Below are 16,850 nucleotides of genomic sequence, written 5' to 3' on the forward strand. Positions count from 1 at the left end.
GACAGAACACTTACACACGAATGACGAGCGCAAGATAGTGGACCCGTTAGCTTTGCAAACTACCTCACAAAAAAAAAAAAAAAAATATGTGTAGGTTGTAAACAATGAAAATACCCTCAAAATAGTGTGAGAATGACGATCGCTACCGCGGTACTACAAGTGTTTATCTCTCCCTAATCTCGAGTACGAAGCCGAATATAATTCACGGATAAACCCATTTGGGTGTGACGCGCGGTCACTTACCCGAAAATTTCGGGATTTCGCGAGATTGATTTCCAATCCCGCGGGATCTCGAATTTGAGATCTCGAGTCAGGATTGCATTCCCTAGTTCTGAGCTTACAATAAGGTCCATTGCACTATTGCAATTTATGTCAACAAAAAAAAACCTTAAAATCTAAATTAAAAATAGTTTAATGTCTGTCAAAATGAGCAGCTACCAATATTTTATAAAATTATAATTACACTATTAAATGAACTCCGTCCTCGCAAACTTCTATTCCTGAAGGCATTTGTATAAAAAAAATCACCATTATATTTTCACTATTTTTTTACACAGCCCATAACTATATTAACTATAGTTCTTGCGCTCTAACATGGTGCGTATGAGCAGGACAGAAAGAGTACAACCTAGTGCCATAGAATAAAAAATCAGGGATGTTAGGGAGCTCCGTAACCGTAACCGAAACTATCGGATATCCGATATAAACGTACACACGATACGTTACGAATACGTTACGATGTCACTTACACCCCGTACCAGTACATACAGGTAGCCATACAAGTAGGTACGGGTGTTAATGACACCGTAACGAATACTGAGGGGGACCATGATTCTGAGTTGATATTAAGTGGAATTACCTGTCGGAAAATTCATGAAAATTTTTGTTTTGCGACGGAAAATTCCACTTGATATCAACTCAGAATCATGGCCTGAATCATCCCTCAAAGTTTCCGTTACAATGTCACTAACACCCTGTATATTATATAACTTGTCGTTATAAATAAAATATTTAATTTAATATCCGTAACCGAAATTATCCGAAACTAACGGATAATCCGAAATAATTTATTATCCGTAACCGTATCCGGTATAATAATCATTCTTAAATTCGTATCCGAAATTTCATATTATTATACCGGATACACATCCCTATAAAAAATAATACTACGTAGAACGGTAACCCCGCCCTGCACCAATTTGTATCGAGCGCTTACCTCACCCCCTCTGGGTCTTACTTTAGTGTAAAACCGTAAGCCGCTAAAGAGTAAAGGAGCGCGTGCGAACCATCTGTCTCCCTCGCACTTATGAGTTAGCACAAGGTAACAATGAGATTTTTGTATGGGTGCTAGTGCAAAAGAGACAAAACAAGAAAATGTACTCTTCTGACAGCTGTCATTCACACCGTGCTATTGCGCAAGAGTTATACTTGCATTAATGGTAACAAAAGTTTTTCACAATTTTATTATGAAAATTATTAAGTACCTACTTATTTATCACAAAAAATATATAACTCTCTTTAATATTTAAAAATAATATCCAACATAAAAAAAACTTAAATAAAATATTAAATACCTTCTACTAGATAAATAAAAATAAAAAAGCAGTCAAGAGTGTGCCGACCACACTCGTGACAGGGTGCCGTAGCCATTGCGGGCTATTCACACATTTTGTTTCAACCTTTCATTTTTGTTTTTCAATATTTTGTTAGACCCCTGAAAAAAATAAACATTTTAAAAATTCACGCTATTTTTTAACGCTAAATATTAGGCCCTGTATTGAGCTGGTTTTCCCTTCGCGGATTGGAAGGTCAGGCAGGCAGTTGCTTCTGTAAAAACTGTCAAATCCTCAGTTTAGGTAAGCGGACCCTGTGAAAAATGGGATGATGTTTTTCACGCTAAACTTTTGCATCTTTCATCGTTATTTTTGGGTATAAATGATGACCCTTTTTATTACACCCAGGCACAATTACGTCTTCCATCCATAATTATTATGGTCAAAATAAAGAGAAGCAACATAGCTAACAACATAATTCTATACGTAATATGATCCAAATATCAAGCAACAATTATTTTTATATATGCATTGGTGCTAATTCCTGTAAACACCATCTAATTTTATTTTAAGTTATATCTGTCATTTTCTTATCCGCCGAAAAGGAAAGGGACGGGTAATCGACAAGCATAAAATTTATGGAACACACGTCAATTTTAAGCACAAATCTAAAACAACCGTCTAAAAATTCGCCCGGGTTATTCATTTATTTACTCATTCTTCCTAAAATTAAGAGCTGTCAATCATCCGTCCCTTTCTTTTCGGCGGATAAGAAAATGACAGGTATAACTTAAAGTAAAATTAAGAGATGTCTGCAGGAATCGGGGCCATTGTATTTTGGGATAATTATGTATCCGAGTAATGAGAAAATAGGTAATTATCACGTTAAAACTGGAAAGCCCCTCATTCATCTGAAAAAGCAGTATTGCAATTTGACATTTGCGCATTTTAAATAAATAAATATTTTTTTTATAAATAATTTTTTGGACCGTACAATTGCAATAAAACTCTTTTGATATATTTTTTTTATTTTTGATATAAAAATGCGTAATTCAAACAAATGACAAATAGCAATATTGGTTTTGTAGATGAATTGCTTCGACCTTTTTAACCCCCCTGTTTTTTTAATTATATTTTTATTCAGAATCAGCCTGCTTCTCGGCATATACCTACTTGACTATAGAACCCTAAAAATGGCGTAAAAAATAATAAAAGTAGCTCTCTAACAAATAAACTAAATAAAATATAACAAGGAACAATTTTTTTTTCAATTATTATGTCAGTACCTTTTTATTATAATAAATAAATTACATAATAATAAAAAAATAAAAATAAGTTTTTAAAATAAAAAATAAAACCCTTTTAGTTATAAATTCTGGTAACATTTCCATCACACTGCAATGTTATAGTAAAAAAAATACAACCTACGCAATCAAGTAGTGTAATAAATAATAACGTAGGGTTGTATTAATAAACCAACCTCAGCTCCGAGACTGCTCTTTTTTTTGACGTGACTTATTGTAGATTTGCCGCAGATGGCATTAACTACTTGGCCGGACAAATGGGGAGCGCTGAAGGCTCTCACCCGGTACAACGTTTAAGACAACAGGCCTGAGGGTGCTAATTGGGCGCGATCCTCGGCTCAGGGCGTCGTCTGAGAGGAAGAATATTTGAAAGGATTAATCGACCCTAGTGGGTCGATAGTGATAAGCGCTGAATGAGGGAAATCGTCGACCACGCCGGCGGGGTCGGTATCGGGGTTCTGAAGTGTTTGATGTCGCGAGCTGATTGGCCGCCTCTATGGAGTAATCAGATCGTCGGGATCGTATATTACGTCCTTCGGACGCCTATACTTTTCAGTACCGTCCCTAAGCCGGATCAATGTGACAGTTCTCATATAAAACAGGGATTTGAGGATGGTTTTGAGGGCAGTCTCAACTGAGATTAGTTTATTAATATCACCCATAGAGTAAACAATAACACTAGATTGGTAACTCTCCGCCCCGTACGAATTCGTATCGGGCGCCGTATTAAATTGGCTGTTTCATGAAATATGGTCATATTTCATGAAATGGTCGAACACATTATATTATGGTATTATAATAATACTTATGATTACATAAATTAAATTTTGATTCATCAACACATTTATAAGGAATTTAGTTATAAAATAAATAAATAATTATACGGTAGTTGCAATTGAATCTAGTAATAAAAATTTAAAATATTAGCTAAGACATTGATGCGGTAACAAATTTAATTTTATTTTATTTAAAGACTGCGCCATGTTCTTTTTTTAAATTAAATAAATAAAATAAAAATATTTGCACTGGTTGTTGATTTTCTAGGATATTTCCATTTTGTTTTAAAGTTAAAGTACTAAGTACTCATTTAATTCAATTTGCTAATAAATTACACTGTACCTATTTTTAATAAATTACAATTGTAATTTTATTTAATTTACTTTTCTGGAGGTTAATAAAATGCGAGTTATTATTAAACCTAAATTGTGTACCCATAGGATTCTGGTCAAAATACTTGTAGTAATTTTATTTTTTTAAATATTTGGTAATCACAATTGTAATTTTGGCAATCGCAATGGTATATCTGGAAATCACTTCTGTAATTCAGTTAATCGCGACTGTAATTCTAGCAATAACATCTTTGATTTTCAAAATTGAATTACTGGCAATCACGGTTGCGATTTTGTTAATCACAACTGTAATTCTGGCAATTTTAACTTTAGTAATTAGTAATTACAACTGTAATTTTAATAATCAAAATTGTAATTTTGACCTGCATTTTTTTCCTAGAATTCCGGTTGTTTTTTTAATCCTATATCCACTTGTCTTCTTTGCGCAAGAGAAGGGGCTCAGCCCCGCCCTCCTTGCTCTCCGCTTTCACTGGACTTACATCTGGCTTTCCGTTGACGTACTTGGCAATGGCGGCGTTGCTGACCACGTAGGGGACGCCGGCGAGGTCCGAGCTTAGAGGGTTGTAGTACTGTCTATAGCAGAACACGCCCACTGTGTAACCCAGCACTGACCCCACTAGGATATCTGGAAAGAGACACATATATACTGTCTTTTGATTCCCCAACCGGCTGCAGCTGAAAATCAGCGTCATAGTCTAGCTACACCTAGGCCGTGACATTTGCTGAGCTGAAGCCGTTTCGGCATTAAGTATAACAATTATTAAGTAATTTAATTACCTAAGTATGTTTTGATAATTAGTGTTAAGTATGCCGAATAAATATTTTTTCTTTCTTTCTTCTCTAGGGGGTTAAATTGGCCACATCGAAGCAATTCATCTTAGAAAGCAATATTGCTATTTGACATTTGATTGCATTGCGCACTTACTTTTATATGCGTAAATGTCGAATTGCAACATTGCTTTTTTAGATGAATTGCTTCGATGTGGCCTTTATACCTCCGTGAGCGCGTTTTACACGCGCACACTAGTGCGCGTGTAAAACGCGCAAAAGGGGGCGGCCCAAAGAGACCTGGCGACGCTCGGTTGACATAACATAACATAACATAAATAGCCTATATACGTCCCACTGCTGGGCAAAGGCCTCCTCTCAATCAACCGGAGAGGGTATGGAGCATACTCCACCGGTTGACTAGGAATTAAAAACTCGCCATGTCATGGGAGTTTCTCACAGGGTCCGCTTACCAAACCTGAAGATTTGACAGGTCCGGTTTTACAGAAGCGACTGCCTGTCTGAACTTCCAACCCGAGGGAAAACCAGCCCAATACAGGTTAGGTGACATACCTCCGAAACGCATTTCTCGGGAACGTGGGTTTCCTCACGACGTTTTCCTTCATCGCTGAGCACATGATGATCATTTATAATCTAAACATCAATTCGAAAACAAATTGTAAAATCAATGCTTTGGGCCCGATTCGAACCTACGACCTCATAATGAAAGTCAAAAACCAGCCAAGTACAGGTTAGGTTAGGTCACATACCTCCGAAACGCATTTCTCTGGAATGTGGGTTTCCTCACGATGTTTTCGTTCACAGTTGACCACGCACTACATGGCAGGAGAAGAAACCTACCTTGCCAGTGGTGGTGGTAGTCGCAGCTGCGGGACAGCGCGATGCAGGCGGCGCCCAGCAACGGCGCCAGGCACGCCAGCACGCGTGCGCCGCTGCCGCGCCGCCGCGACAGCACGCCCAGCCGCCCGCAGAACCACGCCGACGCCACGCCCAGCGAGCAGAACGACACTGCTCACAAACGTGCGTATACACTTATGGCAATTATGATATATAAGCATAATTATTATAAGCATAAAAACTATACTCCGAATAAGAATCGTTTTGACGCAACTTTGAACATTTTCTAAACTTACTTTTTCCTTGGCTGCATTTGATTCATGATTGTGACTTTTTATATTTTTTGCCACTATTTCATGCTGTTGGTTCATCATTCGGTATACTTTTCGTGTGTAAATAAACATGCTGGCGGCTTAGGAGTGGCCCAAGGGCCACCCCCGCCGCACCCTAATCTAATGTTATGCCTTGTAAAAATTATGACAAAACACTATTTGTTATTCTAAAAAAGAATTATGGATACCTATTTATATGCGAATCAAATTTATACCAACAAATATTAGTCCAAAAATAAGTTATACCTAACAAAACAGTATTCCTAGATGTTATTATGGGAAAGTACTATTATGCTAAAAAACGTTATGCAAAAAGGATTATGATAATTAAAATTATGACAAAAACATTTATGCATTTTAAGAGAATCCCATCTTTTTCTTACCTAGTGGGTCGTGAGGTCTACCTCACGGAGATCCGTGCTTAGGGAAACTCACACTTTTTTCTTTCTTTCTTTCAAATGAATAAGGAATACTCACAACTGCTATGACCACTGGGGAAGGACTTCCTGCCTTCCATAATGTCGTCAGGGTCGCCTGTACACTGGAGATCATCCGTTTCAATTCCATCCGGGTAACACCGGTAGAAGAAATCCGGACGCGGCCGACCTGTTCCGGGGTAAAATATATGCAGGTTGTTAATGATATCGTAACGAATACTCAGGGGGATGATTCAGACCATGATTCTGAGTTGATATCAAGTGGAATTTTCCGTCGCAAAATTCATGTTTTTTTATTTATTTATTTGTAGGTACACTATAAAACAGACACAAGGAACATACAAAGAAAACAGATAGTACAGGTTAGCTTTCTTTGTTAGTTTTTTAAAATTATTTTCAATTCTATACTTTTGCGATGGAAAATTTATCTTGATATTAACTCAGAATAATGAGCTGAATCTCAGTATTCGTTACGATGTCACTTACACCCCGTACAAGTACGTCCGGTAGCCATACAAGTAGATATGGATGTTAGCGACACTGTAACGAATACTCAGGGGGATGATTCAGACCATGATTCTGAGTTGATATCTTAAATTTAGGAAGAATGAGTAAATGAATGAATAACCCGGACGAATCAAAAGGGTACGTCGCTGGTATGCAAGTTTGACGTGCTGTCTACTTAACTGTGTCGGGTTATTGACGGATGTAAAATTTTTAGACGGTTGGTTTAGATTTGTGCTTGAAATTGACGTGTGTTCCATAAATTTTATGCTTGTCGATTACCCGTCCCTTTCCTTTTCGGGGGATAAGAAAATGACAGATACAACTTAAAATAAAATTAGATGGTTTTTACAGGAATTAGCACCAACATCAAGATAAATGTTCCATCGCAAAAGTATAGAATTAACATTTTCAAATATATTTAAATAAGCACAAGATTTAAATAAATAATAAAAAAACAGAATGTAAATCCACCACAGGCTTCGTCAGTACCAACATTCATATTAAAAAAAAAAATAAATAAGGGAAAGCATATTCAATTCGTACATAATAAAATCCGCACAAGCTTCGTCAAAAAAAAAAGGATAGAATTGAAAATAATTCTTTTTGACTCATGGCCTGAATCGTCACTCAAAGTTTTCGTTACGACGTCACTAACACCCTGTATTTTCCTTACCGGCAATTAACTTTACTGTATCCGTGACCACACCATTTATGCCGAGCGCTAACGACCACGCTAATAGGATCTGAAAAAAAGAAAAAGCAACCTCGTGACTATATTTCCGATTGGGGTAGGCAGGGGCTACCGGCTGCGTTGGTATGGGCATGTTAAAAGAAGACCGCCTGAGTACATTGGCAACGTGGCACTCGACTTCAATATTACTGGTCAGCGACGTAGAGGAAGACCTAAGCTGAGATGGTTGAGTGTCGTGGAGAAAGACATGGAGAGTTGCGGGTTATCCGAAGATGATGTCCAGGATAGGGCAAAGTGGAGGAAGAACAGTAGGAAAGCGGACCCCGGCGCAAGACGGCGGGATTCACGCTAGGAAGAAGAAGAAGAAGAAGGTAGGCAGGGGCTATGCACATTGCATGATGAACTAATTGATGAAATTACCCGCGCTTCACATTTACCAACAAACATAAGTTCATCATCATCAATTTAAGAGCCACGCTCTTGACGGTGCAGCTTTTTCCATGCTACTTTTTTAGGGAAAAATAGGGCAGTGGTTTCCCTCTTGCCTTCCGCCCCGCAGTACTCTGTCTGACGCGAGTGGGATGGCGCCCAGAGTAGTCTATTTCAAAGGCATAATAGGACTCCTGTCCTCCGCCTCTGAATAGTACTGACAGTAACTGCTGCCCTCTGTCAAGTTCCAGGTTACAGTCCCTGTGACTCATAAGTTAAAAACTCATAATTATGTTTATTTTTTTCTACACATACAGGTGTGGGCAATCAACCAGAGGGGGTATGGAGCATACTCCACCGCGCTGCCACGCTGCGGATGGATATGTTTTACAGCTAGTAGCCGGGACCAACGGCTTAACGTGCCTTCCGAAGTACGGAGGAGCTCGAGATGAAAACTTTCCTATATCCTATGACCGGCCTTTGCGAAAGTTGCTTAACTTCAACAATCGCAGACCGAGCGCGTTTACCGCTGCGCCTGCGAGCTCCTCTATCTAACTGTACCAATTAGTTATTAAGTTGTTTTAGTTGCGTTATTAAATTTTATTAAATAACTTAATTAGTTTTTAAAAGATGTGTTGCTGTTGCAGTTTCTCGTCATTTCTTCTCCTCAGCAATAACACCTTGCGAAATGACGTAAATTCAAAAATGTTATATTGACCTTCAACAAGTTTATCCCTGATAATTACGTTGAATAAATGATTCTGATTTCTGATTTTATTATTATAAAGGTAAAAAGAACAACCTCTAAAGCATCATTACAGTCGTTACAGCCAGCCCACGCCAGCAGGGACAGGGCGCAGGGTACAGCCAGCACGATCACCCACAGAGCCCCACCTGGCACGTATGACTCCCTCCTTGGGTACTTGTACTCCGACTCCATATCAGACCGGTGCACCACTCTTACGAACGGACTCATGCTTTCCATGTAGCTGAAAAATTAACATTTTTTTATATTAGCCAGGTTGTTGGCTCAACTGGTGATGATGTGATCCAACCGATTTTGGCTGCGGCGACTGCTTTAACTCCGACGTTCATGTGCTCGCATGTGGCTTATATCTGCTGGGCATAGACCTCCACCAAGGATCTCCACGACGAGCGGTCCTGCGCTGCCCGCATCCAGCGGCTTCCCGCGACCTTCACCAGATCTTCGGTCCACCTTGTAGCGGGCCTACCCACTGAGCGTCGTCCGACACGCCTAGCCAAGCTAGCTAGCTAGATTGGCTTATATAGCCAATCTTATTGGAAAAGATCCTCCCACATAGCGTGCATGTGAGCACGCCATTTAAATATGTATAGGTAATTGGTCGGGCTTTCAATTCATTGCGCTTGGCGTCAAGCTCTAAGGCTCTAGACAGACGGACCGCATTTCAACTGCAATCCAACCGCAAATTGCAGTTCAGGTGCAGTTTGAATGCAGTTGACACGACTGCAATAGAACTGCAAACCAACTGTGCAGCACGACTGCACGCCAACTGCAATTCAACTGCATTCAAACTGCACCTGAACTGCAATTTGCGGTTAGATTTCAGTTGAAATGCGGTCCGTCTGTCTAGCCTAAGCGCCGTCAATGGCGTCGATGAGGTGTTGTATTAAACATTGTACCGGGTGAGAGCCTTCAGCGCTCACCATTTTTCCGGCCAAGTAGTTAGTGCCATCTGCGGCAAATCTATAATAAGTCACGTCAAAAAAAAAGAAAGAAAAATGTGAAATAGGCTAGGTGACACCTGTTACCGGACCGAATATTCGGCCGAATTATTCGGCTTTGACCTACATCTATATTCTTTGTTTTTTTTGTATCAATTTCATTTTCGAGTTTTCATATTTAATTATTTATAGACTTATTTTCCCTTTGTCATGGAAGAATTTCAGTAATAACTATTTCAGTAGAATTTCAGTAAATTATGCACTTTTTAGGATTTATTATATCATAGACATAGCACAAAACCGGATACTTCGGCCGAATATTCGATTCGATAATAGTCAAACCGAATAATATTCGTTATTCGGTCAAATCACTATTCGGCACAACTCTACTACTTACCTAATTAAAAAAAAATTACAAATAGTTAAAAAATATTATTTAGTTAATTCTGAAAAAATTGCGATAACTTATTATTAATAATAATAAATATTTTGTGACAATTTACGAAATAAATTATAATTATAAATGTATATTTTTATGTCTTACTAACTCATGATTAACTATAAATATATGAAAAAAAAATTGCACCTAACACATAAAATTCAACTTATAATCATTTTAAATCAATGAACGATTATATAAAGTACATTTTTCAGAAAAACTTTATACACTTTTCATAAGATTTCATTGATAATAATCGAAAAACTTGGAAGTAAAACATATGTTTGGGACTTACCAAAAAGCGGATAACAATGCAATGCGGATAAGAATTTCAATGAACAAATTGAAGCTGAAAGAACGAATTAATGGCATCTTTGATTCCCAATTTAATTTGAAAATGCACAAAATATAGTTTTCGCAAAATATTTCGCCAAGAATTTTGACAATTTCGTTGGAGGTTGCGTTCGGGAATGACACGAAAACATTGTGATAACAAACGTCAAATAATGACGTGGTGCGTTTCCGAACGAAGATTGCGTTTCGTTGTTCGTCACGTCATGATCAAATTGCTGATAGGATTATAAAAGAAAAAATGGAAAAATGCACAATGCATTAATAGTAAGTAATTATAAAAATTCTAAGTATTAAATGTCAGTGGAAAAATGCTTCATTTAGGTTGGAACCTTAATACATTTCATATTTTTTCAGGAAAAAGTTAATGTAACATGGCAATTATAGCCTTACTGTCGTACAACCAGACAGGTCACTGACATAGGTAGGTATAAAAGATCGCGACTATTTCCTATTGGGGTAGACATCTCTGTCTACCACCACATTCCACTGAATAATAAAGAATATTACGTAAAAAAAAAACTTTTTGGCTGCATTAATGAAACCATTCGCGTTGGTGGAATAAAAAAATATTCTTGATTCACAAAAAGAACGAAACAAAAGACTGTCTTTTTTCACAGAAGAGCGTATTTTTGTCGTTTTCCAATGTTTTCTAGTGATATTTTCCATATTTTCTGCCAAAATGCGACCGTCCGTGCCGCTAATCAGGAGATCTGCTACATTCTCGCTGAATTACGAATCTGATGGGGATAAAATTCACCCGGTGTGTGTTCAGAGACGGTCCATATCGCTGGATTCGTTCTTGAGAGATCGACAAAGATTGTTGGAGAAAAAATCTTCGATATTCCCGATTTCGCGGAGAGGTGTGAAGGAAGAAATAGATCTGAGACGACATCGCGGTAAGTACTTAACCTTATCATTTATTTAGTAGATGGTAGGGCTGGCAGAGGAAGACCTAAAAGGACTTGCATTGACCAAATTGGAAATGTCCTTAGAAAGGTTTAGTACGATCTACTCTGAACCGGCGTGCGTGTATGAAGCGATTGATGAATGTAGAGGAAGCAAGAGAAGTGTGTCAGGATCGAAGCAAATGGAATTCTATAGTCTCTGCTTATGCCGGTGGGAAATAGGCGTGACTTTATGTATGTATTTCGTAAACGAAAAAAGATCGTAAATGTACGTAACCGTTATCGGATTGGAATTCTGGTTTTAGAACCATTGAATTCGACTTTGGTTTTCAGTATTTGTGCCCGCTTATTGGCAACAGTTCGCCCTCTATTACTTGGGACTTAAACCACACCCCGGACACTTCATACAAACAACCTCGTTTCACACAGACACTACACATTGACGTTATCGTACACGCGCATCTGTGTGTGTGATGTCTGACACCATACGATTGAAAACTAAAGTAAGACCGAGGGGGTGAGGTAAACCTAGCTCAGCCGCTGGTGGGGAGCGGAGAGTTGCCTTATTCTATGCTTAAATATAACTGTCGGGTGTAGTATTACACACATCTACCCTCTTCGGGGACACAGTGATGATGTTATATATGGTGGTATATTATGCGTTCAGTGGTCCTTTTGATCAGGAGTTCGGTGGCGCAGCGGTTAACGCGCTCGGTCTGCGATTGTTGAAGTTAAGCAACTTTCGCAAAGGCCGGTCATAGGATGGGTGACCACAAAAAAAATAAAGTTTTCATCTCGAGCTCTTCCGTGCTTCGGAAGGCACGTTAAGCCGTTGGTCCCGGCTGCATTAGCAGTCGTTAATAACCATCAATCCGCACTGGGCCCGCGTGATGGTTTAAGGCCCGATCTCCCTATCCCTATCCATCGTGGTGTCCCTTTATAATAAACGTTTCTTTCTTTCTTTCTTTCTTTCTTTAATGGGCTGATGATGATGATGGTCCTTTTGTTACAGAACGAGCATCAACGTTGAAAGATTTGAAGACGAAACAACCTAAACGACGCCACGTACAAAAAGAAAATGTGTACGTAACACAGTCCTTCTTCTATCGTGTGGGTTGTGAGGTGGAGTACCAACCTCATCAACCCTGGTGTCAGGGTTACTGAGCCACCAAAGTCCCCTGACATGGCTCACGTAACGATTACTCATTAACATCAGTAGTAACCGGGACCAACGGCTTAACGTGCCTTTCGAAGGATCATCATACTTTCGGACAATCTGGTGATCAGCCTGTAATGTTCTAATCAAACTAGGGATCGCAAAGTAATTTTTGTGGTATGTCCCCACCGGGATTCGAACCCGGGACCCCCGGATCGTGAGCCCAACGCTCAACCACTGGACCACAGAAGCCGAGCCTTTAGGCCCATAAGGTCCAAATCCCGAAATGTCCAGCGGGTGCAAAACATCCATATCCCAGAATGTCCATATCCCAAAAAGTCCAAATCCCAGAATGTCCATGTCCCAGAATGACCATGTCCCAGAATGTCCATGTCCCAATATGTCCAAATCCCAGAATGTCCATATATCTAAATACCTTCATACCAGTGACTATTTTACTTTAAGGAAGCCGAGCCATCTCATGTAACGACTACGTACTTACCCACGCTCATGTAACATAGTTACTATTATGCGATTTTTTTACTCGTAACCCGCAACAGCCTCCATGGTCTAGTGGTTAGAGCGTTGGGCTCACTCTGGAGGTCCGGGTTCGATTGCCGAAGGGGACAGTAGGAATCAAAAGACTTTGTGAGACTGTCCTTTCTTTGGTAAGGACCCTTTCAAAGAGATTTTTTTTTTGACGTGACGTCTGTGCTTGGTTTACCTTACCCCCCGTCGAACATAGTTTAGGCTTGATTCGTATCACGTCAGAATTCACACACACAGATGCGCGTGTACGATAACGTCAATGTGTGGTGTCTGCGTGAAACGAGGTGTTTTGTATGAAGTGTCTGGGGTGTGGCAGAGGTGAGTACTATAAAAACAAAAAAAAAACATTTGAGTCCTTTCGTTGGATATGGTATGTTTTTCTTTTTTCAGGGTATCATTGTGCCCCACTGTGCATGTCCAGCGATACCGTCGGGCCTTTGCCAGGAGATGGGCCACCGTGGACACGTCGACGTCATCGAGTGATGAGGAAAATGTAGACGTTGACGTCATCGCCGCCAAACCAGGTTATATAATAGGTTCATAATTATAATAGGGTAGTCTCAGTCATAAAAATAAATTATGAAATGTTAATTACTACGTACACAGCCTCTGGTGTAGTGACGGCCTCTGTGGTCCAATGGTTGAGCGTTGGGCTCACGATCCGGAGGTCCCGGGGTCGAATCCCGGTGAGGACATACCACAAAAATTACTTTGCGATCCCTAGTTTGATTAGAACATTACAGGCTGATCACCAGATTGTCCGAAAGTAAGATGATCCGTGCTTCGGAAGGCACGTTAAACCGTTGGTCCCGGTTACTTCTGCCTAAAAGTTAAAAGCTAGTTTTTACATAAGTTTTGCGCCTTTTTAATTGGGAACGTTTCCGGAAATTTGGGTCGGTATCGGGTATCTGAAGTTTTGGTGTGGCGAGCTGATTGGCTGCCCCTATGGCTAGAGTAATCGCGTCGTCGGGATCGTATACGCCGATACTTTTCAGTACCGTCCCTGAGCGGGATGTATTCGGGAGCCGTCATCAACACTGTTCCGTGTCACCAGTAAAGTAAAATAAATATTGCTTTTTCAGATGATCGCGAAGAAGTGAAGGAGGACAAGATAGAACCCATTCCCACTGGTGCTGATTTCTCAAATGTGTAAGTGAATTCTAAAAAAGATACAAATTGTTAAAGGTTCATCACGGAATAGATGAAAGAGGGTGGATACGTGGGCGCTCATTTTTGATGAAACCTGGTGGAACCAAAAAAAATTGCATTTAAAAAATAATAACCGACAGAGGGATTGCGTCCTCTAACATGATGGACTAATGTTATGGGCGATAGGCTGATCCCTTATCACCATAAGGTTCATCATATCCATCTTAGGACTTCGTATCAACAGTGGCTGCAAGTTGTCTTTGATTACTTGTGGCTCTGCCCACCCCATTTGGGATTACGGGCGTGAGTTTATGTATGTATGTATGTATGTGTTAAAAAATAATAATTCATCATTAATTTAAGAGGCACGCTCTTGTTGGTGTAGCATTCTCCATGCTACTAAAAAATGCATACAAACATAAAAAATAATAAGTATATACAGGATTAATAATAAGTAAATATATCAGTCATCCCGTGATCATGGCACTTGCAACAGTGTCGAAATATCGGGAGTCTCATATCCCTGTTTTAAACGCGGTAAGAACCCGTTATTATGTGTTTTAATTATGATAATAACCGCGTAAACTTAAAACAATGTATATAAGTACAGGGTGTTAGTGACATCGTAACGAAAACTATCGAGGGATGATTCAGGCCATGATTCTGATATCAAGTGGAATTTTCCGTCGCAAAAGTACCTATGGAACGGAAAATAATTTTAAAAACAAAAGAATCATGAATTTTCCGACAGGAATTTCGACTTGATATCAACTCTGAATCATGGTCTAAATCCACCCCCCTCAGTATTCGTTACGGTGTCACTAATACCCATATCTCTACTTGTATGTACTTGTACGGGGTGTAAGTGACATCGTAATGAATACTCAGGGGGCTGTTTTAGCTCATTATTCTGAGTTGTGACCGCGAAAGTATGGAATTGAGAACAATAAAAAAAAAAAAATCATGAATTTTGCGACGGAAAATTCCTGTTCAAGTATCAGTAATTCCCGCTTCCTACCCTTTCCTATCACCCGGCGGCGCTCATTCATTCATCGAACACGCTCACTCAAATTTCCGAATCATTCATTCTCTTCTTGCTTCAACAACCGTGCGTGAGAGTGCCGGCCGACCAAACAAAATACAATTATCATCATAAAAGTGCACGCAGCCATCTGAATCATTATCTCCGAGGGCCCTCGTCGAGCAACGGTATCCCCGGGGATATAAATCTCCGTTTTGCAGCGCATCCGTAAGTTTTTCCCACCTTCCCTCTGTTACTTGTCTGTAGGATATTTTTTGTATAACCGCCCTTTTCGCTCAAACAACCACGCGACCTATGTTTACGTACACCACTGGAGCTATCGAAGCTATCTTTACCACAACACAAACAATTCCACTTGATATTAACTCAGAATCGTGGCCTGAATCATCCCTCAAAGTTTTCATTACGATGTCACTAACCCCCTGATATATAATATAAGTATATGCTATGAAAAAAATACTTAAGCTTTTTGTTTGGTAATAATTATGTACGAGAAAAAAAAATCCGGGTAATGAGAAAATAGGTTATTATCAAATTAAAGCTGTAAAACCCTATCTGTATTGAATAACAAAGCGATAACGCCGCCATTTGCCATGTACTTAGTTAAGAGACTTTTTGAAATTATTTCTTTTTATGCGAAGTCGGGTCGCACCTTTCCCTCAAAAATGTGCGAAGGGAGCGATGGCTGGCTTTCGCGTCAACTCGTGATCGGGTGCTGCGTATGTGGACAGGCCTGCTTCTGTCAGGGAGCTCATAAAACACTGTTTCTGTGATAAAGTCACATGAACTCTTTATTTTTCACTTTCCTTCCACCGACTGTAATTGGAATAAGTACCATTGTATTTAAGTCTATAAATTATGTAATAAAAACTGGATTAAAAGAAAGGAAAACATGAAACAATAGGACTAGGGCCCTGTGCTGGGAGGTTTTCTGGCCACGTCTTTCCCTCAGCGTTACAGATTCCGATGTGGTAGTAGTTTTACAGCTAGTTACATAATATGTAATTTTAATTATGTTTGACGTTCAAAAAGCGCTAACTTTGTAAGCCAATTTTGAAAAATAAATATTTTTTTGGTGGAATAAAATGTATTTGTATTGTATTGTATTGTTTTTGGTGAACGTAGAAAGTGCCTCATTGCTTTGGTGTGCAGTTTTCGCGAACGCTCGACCACATGGGCCGGCGAATACATTCAGTCTTACATATACCCGCCACTACGGTCTACTAGAAGCGACAACCAGGGCGTGCTGCTGTTCTACATGGACAAACCCCAAAGTAAGTTTTCCCTTCACACATATTATAGTTCAAGATCAAGTTTACTAAAGACGATATAGTGACTAGGATTGAGAAAGGAATGTTAGGTTGGTTTGGACACGTAGAGCGGATGAAGGATAATAGAATTGTAAAAGCGGTATATAAAGCGAAAGTTGATGGTAGGGCTGGCAGAGGAAGACCGAGAAGGACTTACGATGACCAAATTGGAGATGTCCTTAGAAAAGGTTTAATACGATCTACTCTGGACCGGCGTGCGTGTATGAAGCGAT

General features: G+C 39.5%; 1 protein-coding gene and 1 long non-coding RNA gene across 3 annotated transcripts; one reads left to right on the forward strand and one right to left on the reverse strand.

The window, feature by feature from the left end:
• Positions 1-201: 201 nt before the first annotated feature.
• Positions 202-10,615, reverse strand: LOC126378966 (phospholipid phosphatase 5-like). 2 transcript variants are annotated; one of them, XM_050027520.1, is made up of 7 exons: positions 10,448-10,615; positions 8,812-8,998; positions 7,563-7,632; positions 6,423-6,551; positions 5,617-5,784; positions 4,467-4,612; positions 202-1,714 (listed from the first exon to the last, which is right to left on the reverse strand). In XM_050027520.1, exons 1-7 carry the CDS (start codon positions 10,522-10,524, stop codon positions 1,661-1,663), a joined length of 831 nt encoding a protein of 276 aa, XP_049883477.1. In that variant the 5' UTR covers positions 10,525-10,615; the 3' UTR covers positions 202-1,660. The 2 variants fall into 2 exon arrangements, with proteins under 2 accessions (XP_049883477.1, XP_049883476.1); XM_050027519.1 differs by having other exon boundaries at positions 202-4,612.
• Positions 10,616-11,103: 488 nt separating this feature from the next.
• On the forward strand, positions 11,104-16,581 carry LOC126379050 (uncharacterized). Its single transcript, XR_007568229.1, has 4 exons — positions 11,104-11,402; positions 13,507-13,640; positions 14,199-14,265; positions 16,460-16,581. It is a non-coding gene; the product is annotated as an uncharacterized LOC126379050 (long non-coding RNA).
• The last annotated feature ends 269 nt before the right edge of the window (positions 16,582-16,850 follow it).

Source organism: Pectinophora gossypiella, chromosome 27 (assembly GCF_024362695.1).
Source record: "Pectinophora gossypiella chromosome 27, ilPecGoss1.1, whole genome shotgun sequence".
Taxonomy (NCBI): domain Eukaryota; kingdom Metazoa; phylum Arthropoda; class Insecta; order Lepidoptera; family Gelechiidae; genus Pectinophora; species Pectinophora gossypiella.